Source organism: Osmia bicornis, chromosome 4, assembly GCF_907164935.1.
Source record: "Osmia bicornis bicornis chromosome 4, iOsmBic2.1, whole genome shotgun sequence".
NCBI lineage: Eukaryota > Metazoa > Arthropoda > Insecta > Hymenoptera > Megachilidae > Osmia > Osmia bicornis.
Window position 1 is genome coordinate 6769752 of NC_060219.1, and position 9085 is coordinate 6778836.

The window sequence follows — 9085 nt, forward strand, 5'->3', positions numbered from 1 at the left end:
CCCCCCTGGGGAGGGGCTGGAGGTAGTGTGGGATTTTTACCCACTAAAACCACCACGGTGGCCTACACTAGAGCGATAGGGAGGGTGCTTTGACCCTCCGCCATGTGCCAAACTCAACCGACATCGGGGACCACACCCGATGCCGGCACTCCTCGGCCCGGGTGCAGTGGAGACCGGGGCCCCAGCCTCGGACCCCTACGGGATACCTTTACATCCCTCGTTCCGTTACATCTCTGCATCCCTTACATCCCTGCATTCTTTTCATCCCTATATTCCTTTCGTCCCTCTATTTTGTTTATCCCTACATTCCTTACATCTCTTTATCCCTTAAATCCCTACATTATTATCATCCCTACATTCTTTCCATCCCTACATTGTTTTCATCCCTACACTCTTTTCATCCCTACATTCCTTTCATCTCTGCATCCCTTATAATAAATATATTACAAAGACTACTTCGAGTAAAGGTAAGTAAAGGTAAGTAAAGGTAAGTTAGTTACTAATTTCGCGAAATTTCGAAAAAAAACACCAAAAAACAGCGCCCCCTAGCGGCAAAAATGTGAACTAAATCCTCGATGTCGAATCAGCGCCATCTGGTTTCGGAAAAAGGAACTAAATCATGCCAAAATTTTGGCCCTCTAGCGGCAAAAATGCGAACTAAATTCTCGATGTCGAATCAGCGCCATCTGGTTTCGGAAAAAGGAACTAAATCATGCCAAAATTTTGGCCCTCTAGCGGCAAAAATGTGAACTAAATTCTCGACGCTGAATCAGCGCCATCTGGTTTCGGAAAAAGGAACTAAATCATGACCAAATTTTGGCCCTCTAGCGGCAAAAATGTGAACTAAATTCTCGACGCTGAATCAGCGCCATCTGGTTTCGGAAAAAGGAACTAAACATGGCACCATTTCTGGCCCTCCGGCGGCAAAAATGTGAACTAAAATTTCGATGTCGGATCAGCGCCACCTGGTGGCGGAAAAAGGAACTAAATTTGTATAAAATCGCAGGCCTTATAGCCGCAAAAATTTCAACTCAATTTCAGCTGAGATGTACGGAATACAGGAATATAAGTGATACAATGATGTAAGGGATGCAGGGATATAAGGGATGTTGGGATATAAAGAAGGCAGGAATATGAGGAATGCAGAGATGCAAGGGATGTAGAGATGTGAAGAATGCAGGAATATAAGGGAAGCAGAGATATAAGGGATGCAGAGATGTAAGGAATGTCGGGATATAAGGGATGAAGCGATGTAAGGAATGTAGGGATGAAAAGAATGCAGAGATGTAAGGGATGCAGAGATGTAAGGAATGTCGGGATATAAGGGATGAAGCGATGTAAGGAATGTAGGGATGAAAAGAATGCAGAGATGTAAGGGATGCAGAGATGTTAGGAATACTGAGATGTAATGGTTGCTGGGATGTAACGAATACAGTGATATAAGGGTGCAGAGATATAGTGGAATCAGAGATATAAAGGGTACAGACGGAAGTAATATAAAATCAACACGTTCGACCTCCTAAGGAATTTATTCAATTAGCTAAGAAGATAATTACAGCAAATAGCTACCTACATGAAGCTAGCCGGGAAGAATAAGAGAAAGAAAAGGAACTCGGTTTACAATATTTATAAATAATATAATATATAAAAATATATGAAATTATTTATCTTGTTATTTTATTATAAAAGATCTTCAGCATAATGACAGTTGCTTAAAAATAATCATATTTTATTATTCTTTCCGGCTAGCTTCATGTATGTTAATGAGAGGGAGACTACTGTAGCAGTTGTGGCTGTCATACCGACTGTGCTCTGTACATGCAGACCTAAACTCACCTGGGGGTGTCTGGGATCCCCAAAATCCTGAGCCCTGGAGAATGAAGGCATGTCCAGTCTGTATCCGTAGTCACTGCGTTGTAGTTTTCACGCCCTCTATCGACAAAATAAAAAACTCATTTTTAGTCAAGTGACGGTAGATGGCGATAGATATTTTGCCGCTGTTGTGGTCTTTTTAAAATTGAGAAATATCGGTGCATTTATAACTGATTTATTCATAAATAAAGCCTTATACAAAAAAATATTGTTCTACATTTTCAATTTACTATTTAATATAGATTTATATCCTGGCGGGTTATGTCAAAGCATTCTGAATAAGAAATGTAATGCAATATATCTGCTTCTTACAAAGTTACATATATGAACCCTTTTTTAATTCAACGTATGTCTGTTTCATGTCAAATAACCTAACGAACGTAATTATTTTTTATTATGAACAACAATTTAATCCACTAATTGAAAGTGTCACGTGTATGTAACGCCTTCGATTCCCAATAATATAAATTCATAATTTGTTGTTTTACATGCTTTAAAATGAATGAGAATCAAAATCTATCCTAATAAATATACTAGCTAAGTAAATAAATTTTCAATTACGTTATTTTGTTATTTTACAAGTTTGCTTCTTTTAGTATTAAAAATGATCCACGTGTGTTCTCTCTTACCATCATGTTTCTGTTGTGACAGTCTTTCATCTCTGTAAGTATAAACGACTATCGATTGCCAGCGGAGATACTAATTGAATATATTGGAATTACGGTGCACCCTGATCGTGGCAGTTTCTCGCAGTTCTGTCATCCATACCGATCGCGATACGACGCTCTACGAATTCATCGTTCCCTCGTACACGCGATGTGGAACTACGTGCTGTTCTCGAGCCTGGTGTTAATCGTCTCGTTACTATACCATTGTTATTTCAACAGCCCGCTCAGCATTATCGAGCACCCTAACACGCATTACGATTATATAATCGGTACGTTCATTCTCGTCATTCGAAAGTGTCGGTCGCTACGATACCGCGGGAGTTCTGCCGTCGGATATGAAACGAAAGTGGATCATAACGAAATCGGTTAATCTTTTGATCTATCTAACAATTCGATCGATGCGGATTGTCCTCACATGATCGATGCCAGTCTGGCAAATCGGCTTCTGAAAGTTAACTGACGCAATGTGACTTAAATTGACAGTTTACTTTCAATTTAATTTATTACAATTTTTGAACGAACAATTATTTTATTTCAAGATGTAAAAATGAGTGTATGCGTTTTTTAGAGTTACTTAATATTTTCTCTCAGTTCGTCTGTCACCGGTGATCCTCGTGGCATTTAATGTATTAATGTACCTTTTAAAGCTCTGATACACCCTCAGACCTCTGATAAAGCATGGATTAATCCTGAAAGCCTCGAACAGTACTGTGATAATTGAAACGGTGGAAGGCAGAACAATTTTAATATACCCTTTGTTTATTAAGTTGGTGCTGGAACTGCTGGCTGCGTGGTGGCATTAAGACTTTCCGAGGCTTTAAACGTTACGGTGCTGTTGGTCGAAGCTGGAGGATATTTTGGATGGGTCTCGAGTGTCCCAATTCTGGCACCGGTCATGCAAGGGACCGAAGTAGATTGGTCCTTCTCGACGGAGCCTCAAATGTTCTCCTCCAGAGGATTTTGGAATCACGTAAAGAAATAATATACCTTACACTATTGTAATTCATTTCTAATTCCAGCTGGAAAAAGTGTCAAAGGACGATGGGCATTTTTGGCTATGAGCGGACACCTACGTGACTGAAATTCTAAGTTTGAAAACACTATTTAATCGGTTCTCTGTTAAAAAATCATGAGTGTTTGCTGTAAACGTATTTGTTTTTTGTTACTGTTAACTGATTAAAACAGCTTATATTGAATTTTTCTAAGTAAAATATCTTATTATTTCTTTTGTACTTAATCAAAATTATTTTGTAATTGCTATTTTTGTAAAAATATATATATTTTTAAATAAATTCTTAATACATAAATAGAAATAATATCTGACTCTTTTCTTAGCAAGCAATTTATTCTTACAATTCATTACGATGACTAAAGATATTAAAAAAGAAAATTGTTCATAACGTACTTTCCCCGTGCTTTATAAGGTACAATATAGTTTTTTCGTACATAGGTGATTATTAGCAGCATTATAAACTACTACTCATTTTTGTTCATATATAGCTGAAAACATAAAAATGCCCATTGTCCTTTAAAAGTTAAAAGAAAGTTAAGAGATTCATAAACCTACGTTTCATTTTGTGCCAACAATTGTTTATGAACGTTCTAAAAGTGAATATGTTGATCGACAAGGTTTTTATCGAACCTCAGATACAAAAAGTGCCACAAGGCAAAGGGTTGGGCGGAAGCGGGCAGATGAACCACCTGGTTCACTCCTTCGGAAGGTCAGAAGACTACAAAGCTTGGCCGAAGGGTTGGTCGCACGCCGATTTACTTCCGTACTTTAAAAAGGTGTCCGATATTATGAACGTAATGTCCAGCCCGGAGAAAGAATATTTGGCGGAAGCTTTCCTCGTGGCGGAAGAATCGCTGAAGTTGAATAATGTGACTCTACAAAGAGGCTTGTACACGACTAAAAGAGGATCACGATGGAGCACGTTCGACGCGCACTTGCAAAATGCCTGGAACAGAATAAACTTGCATATCTTGACGAACACGTTGGTTTCAAAAGTGAGATTTTTATTTTCTTCATGGTTTGTCTCTGAAAATATTTACAGTCAAATTAAGTAATCACTGCGTTTTTATCAGTGGCACATAACTACCTAATAGAGCGGTTAACAAAATTTTCTATCACACCTTATTAGTATTATAATAACATTAAACCTACTTTTATTTATTCGCGATAACGTTTTTTGAAATTTTAAAAAATATCAAATGTCAACTCATTTTTCCGAGCCCCCTAGTCGCGCTACTATTTTACATAGCTTTTATTTGAAAATTTTTTTATATATTCTTGTAGCAATCAAAAATATAAATTTATTTCATTAATGAAGATAAAATGTCGTCAGAACGATAACAAAATGCGAAAGATACTTTTTTCATAAATCATCATCCATGCACTGAAGCGTCGAGAATCGTGAATAAAATGCTTGAACAAAGAAGCCATAATTTTCCAGATACTTTTCAAAGAGAACTTAAACGTGGACGGGATCAAGGTGATTTACAAAGATGGATTGATGAGAAAGATCTTCGCTAGGAAAGAGGTGATTCTTTGCGCCGGTACTATCAATACTCCTCAATTACTTTTACTCTCGGGCATCGGACCGGCCGAAGATCTTGACAAATTTCAGGTGATGGATCATTCGTCGTTTTCTTCAGAAATAAATCTTTAAAATGTCCTTCAATCAATATGTAAATTTGTAAATTAAGAAGAATATTCTTTAGATACCAGTGGTGAGCAATGTTTCGGAAGTGGGTAAGAATCTGTTCGACCATTTTATGCTTCCGGTGTACGTTAATCTCGAGGCAAAAGTGAGCATAACTTTAGTAAAGCTACAAACTCTTCCCGAAGTGCTCAATTACTTCATCTTTGGAAGAGGTGATTAAAATAGCGTCTCGATCGATCTTCTTTCGCGTTAATATCGTGATTCATTCTGTTATTTAAGGATGGTATGCAACCAATGGTATAATGGCGATCGGTCGCGTGAATAACAGTGGACTGATGCTGTTTGGACTCGGCACTACCGATGAGAGGATGCTAAAGCCCTTATCTAATTACAGAACTGAGGTATGATTTAATTATAAATAAACTTAATATTATTAGAATACTAATAAGAAATGAAAAATAATTTTTCTGAAAAGTAATTTCGCTACTAATTAAACGTAGGAGTTCCTCCAATTACCTAATTGTATTTCGCCAAATGTATAGCCTTTTAGATCGCTCTATCCATCCTACAAGAACAACTCTCAAGAAGGTTTCCTCTTCCTTACGTATTGTTTACAACCAAAAAGTCGTGGCACAGTTACATTGAGATCAACCAAGATTCGTATTCAACCAAAGATCGATCCTGCCTACCTTGAGCATTACGACGACATTCTGTGCACCCACGAAGGTAAACCAACCGTGGGTTCAATATCTCGCGTGGGTTTCTTTCTTTAGTTAACATTCGCGTGATGAGCGTACATTTTTCAGCGATAAACTTTGCGATTCGAGTGATCGAAACGAAACAATTCCGTGAATATGGCGCGAAGGTTCATTACCCTGATCTAGAAGAATGTCGACACTTGCCACAGGACTACAGGGACATTGAATACTCTGAATGTGTAATGAGAGTCGGTGCCCTTTCGAGTCATCACGTAGGTGGCACCTGCAAGATGGGTGTCGATGATCATTCGGTTGTTGATGAAAATCTACGGTAAACTATTTAACTAATGACATTAACTCTTGAACAGTGGAGTCTGGGTTAATCGAAACTCACATTTACGAAACATATACATTAATGCCAGAGGTGCAAAAATTGGATAAAATAATAGAAATACTAGAAAAGAACAATGGTCGATAGAAGACAATATAAAATGGGCAATTTTGGTAATAAAAAAATAAAAGAAATTCCTTTACAGTATTAACCCTTCAACGGAGCCTGAGTCAAATATTACTCAAATTTAAAAAAATATATACAAGGAAATTAATCTAAAGTTAAATGTATAATTTTTAAATAAAAGTTTCATATATTAAAAGAATAATTTTTAGAGAAACAGTGTAAAATTTAGAAAATGAAAATAATATGAAATATAAAATTAAATTACAATTGGAGCCTCTCTCCGTGGTCCGCCGCCCAAGGGTTAATGTCAATGACAGGTCATCCATAAGGGATGCAGTGCTGCACATATAGTTTTCTTCATTCATATTTTATTCCTACAGCCCTATCATCGTAAATTCTATAATTTGAAAATTTTTATTTTATTTCAGTGTGAGAGGCGTAAACGGACTTAGAATAATAGATGCCAGCGTGATACCGTCTCCCATTTCCGGTAATCCAAACTCCGTTCTAATCGCCATGGCGGAACGAGCGAGCGATTTGATCATTGGTCGCACAGGCTAGAAAAATGAATGAATCATAATTTAAATAAAATACAAATACACAATTTTGAAAAGTGCATCACATTCATTTGATCAACCTAATTATTTATTTTAAAAAACCAATATTTTGAAGAAGAAAAATGAAAGGGTAGGGTGAAGACATAACAACTGGCTAGATTTTTTGTAATTTATAATTAATGGTAAAGTTTTCTTGTTTTACAGTAATCGAACAGTTATTAATAGTCTAATTAAATTTCGATTAATTTTTATACAAACAAAAAAAAGAGGGTGAGTTACACTCAAACTCGGTGTAGCACGAATCCCTGCCACCCTGTTGTTCACGCTCGGTGAAAAAGAAAAAGAAAATATCCTAATTTCGCGTTTCTTTTGCCATTTCATTTCTCTCGTATTCCACGACTCTATATCCCAACTCTCATCGTTAACAAGTGTTTAATCACCGCGTTTCCATCCCAATTTCTATGCAGAAACTTCGAAGATGGCAGAGTTTCGACGTGTTCTTCGTTTCTATTCCATCATCTCGCTTATTTTTTCTGTCATTCGCTTATACACTCTCTCTCCTCCTCCCTTTCTTTTCTTTTCACGCATTTCGATATTCTCGGCGCATTAGAAACGCGTTTTACACAGAAAGCAACGTGAAACTTTCACGCACACGGAATACACGATGTCTCTCCCTTTTTTTTGCGTATAAATAAAAAGAAATTCGGTGAACCGTCGTTTATTCGACGGGAGAAAAACGCAACTACACATGGCTTGCACGCTCCGTTCCAAGCTGAGATTCGCCAAACTTTCGGCTAGAACCTCCGTGTCCCTCATTCCCTCCTTTCTTTCTCGTTAAACCGCCTCCAATCTCGTCCTCCCAACTTCTTACCCAATAGTCGTAACGCAAAACTTAATCTTTCAACTTAAAACAAAAAAAATTGGTAACCACCGTGTCGCTCTGCTCGTGGCGACGCAAGCCAGCATTCTCCTCTCATCCTCTCCTCGGAACAGTGCAACAAGAATAATGTTAAATGTGTGCCGATTGTCGACGTCGATGAAGCGAACGAACAGAGGAGTTACCCCGCGTTCTTCGCGAAACATTAAATTCTGATCGCGAGAAAGGTATTCATAGTTTTTGCCAAAATCGTGTACAAAGTCGTTTTAAACGGAACGTAAAACGATGCTTATATCTACACAGAAATATTCCAATCCATCGTAAAAATTAAAATATATAGTACGTTGAATTTGATTAGCGTTAATGGTAATTAATATCGAAGAAAGACGACGTAACGATAAAAGCAAAGAACCCCACAAACGGCACCTTTCACAGAATTTAATATTCCCGGCTTTGATAAAAGCAAAAATGCCCAATAATTATCTCCTCGACGCTTTCTGATCGATAATTATCTGATCGATCCTCGATCGCTTCATCGATTGACTCTCGATCGAATTTCATTCGCGATCGAGAGGAGAACTCGATTCGCGTGGCTTGCACCGCGTGATCCAACGATTTACGAATCGGTTTCTCCTTTCTTATTATTTTTTTTTTTATCTTTCCATTATTTTCACATTTTCTCATGTGTGTCTGTGTATATATATAATATATATATATATATATATTCATTTATTTATTTATTTATATTTTCTTCTCTTGTCTTCGACATGGTGTCACATCGCGGGGCGACGAATTCGGGGCTCGCTTACGACCTAAACAAGTACTCCTTAATATTACATATATATATATATACTCTATCTATTTATATATTTATATATTTATATTTATATATATTCATTTATATTTATATTGAAAAAATGAGTGTACTCTTTCGTTATCAATAGGAATAGTATCGATTAATTTGCAATTGCGTGTAACATAGACGCGTCCAGCGCATAGAAACATAAATAAATAAATATAAACGGATGTTTATTTACATATTACCCGGCTGTCTGAGAAGGATGACTGGGTTACAGATGGTGAGGATGAGTTGAAGAAGGATCAGGAAACGGGTTAGGTGGATACTGTATATCCGATATATTTATTCGCGGGAGCTTTCGGCAATTATAGTTTCTCATTTTTTATATATATATATATCTCTTTTTATATATATATATATATATATGTGTGTGTATATAAATATCTATTATTTACGTATATATTATTTAGATTGTTGTCGGTGTTCTCATGGCT

At 36.9% G+C, this 9085-nt stretch overlaps 1 protein-coding gene across 2 annotated transcripts; it reads left to right on the plus strand.

Annotated features, from left to right (window-relative positions):
- The first annotated feature begins 2626 nt into the window (after positions 1-2626).
- LOC114880828 (neither inactivation nor afterpotential protein G) lies at positions 2627-6971 on the plus strand. 2 transcript variants are annotated; one of them, XM_029197266.1, is made up of 9 exons: positions 2627-2809; positions 3308-3510; positions 4188-4547; positions 4994-5167; positions 5262-5415; positions 5483-5604; positions 5746-5929; positions 6010-6232; positions 6787-6971. In XM_029197266.1, exons 1-9 carry the CDS (start codon positions 2689-2691, stop codon positions 6917-6919), a joined length of 1674 nt encoding a protein of 557 aa, XP_029053099.1. In that variant the 5' UTR covers positions 2627-2688; the 3' UTR covers positions 6920-6971. The 2 variants fall into 2 exon arrangements, with proteins under 2 accessions (XP_029053099.1, XP_046141275.1); XM_046285319.1 differs by having other exon boundaries at positions 6010-6212.
- The last annotated feature ends 2114 nt before the right edge of the window (positions 6972-9085 follow it).

What these genes read in the sequence shown, in the direction of transcription:
- LOC114880828 (XM_029197266.1), top strand. Translation starts at nt 2,689, where the DNA reads ATGTGGAACTACGTGCTGTTCTCGAGCCTGGTGTTAATCGTCTCGTTA. An exon ending in GCATTACGATTATATAATCG is followed by an intron (nt 2,810 to 3,307) that starts GTACGTTCATTC and finishes TTGTTTATTAAG; the next exon opens with TTGGTGCTGGAACTGCTGGC. An exon ending in CATTCTGTGCACCCACGAAG is followed by an intron (nt 5,930 to 6,009) that starts GTAAACCAACCG and finishes TACATTTTTCAG; the next exon opens with CGATAAACTTTGCGATTCGA.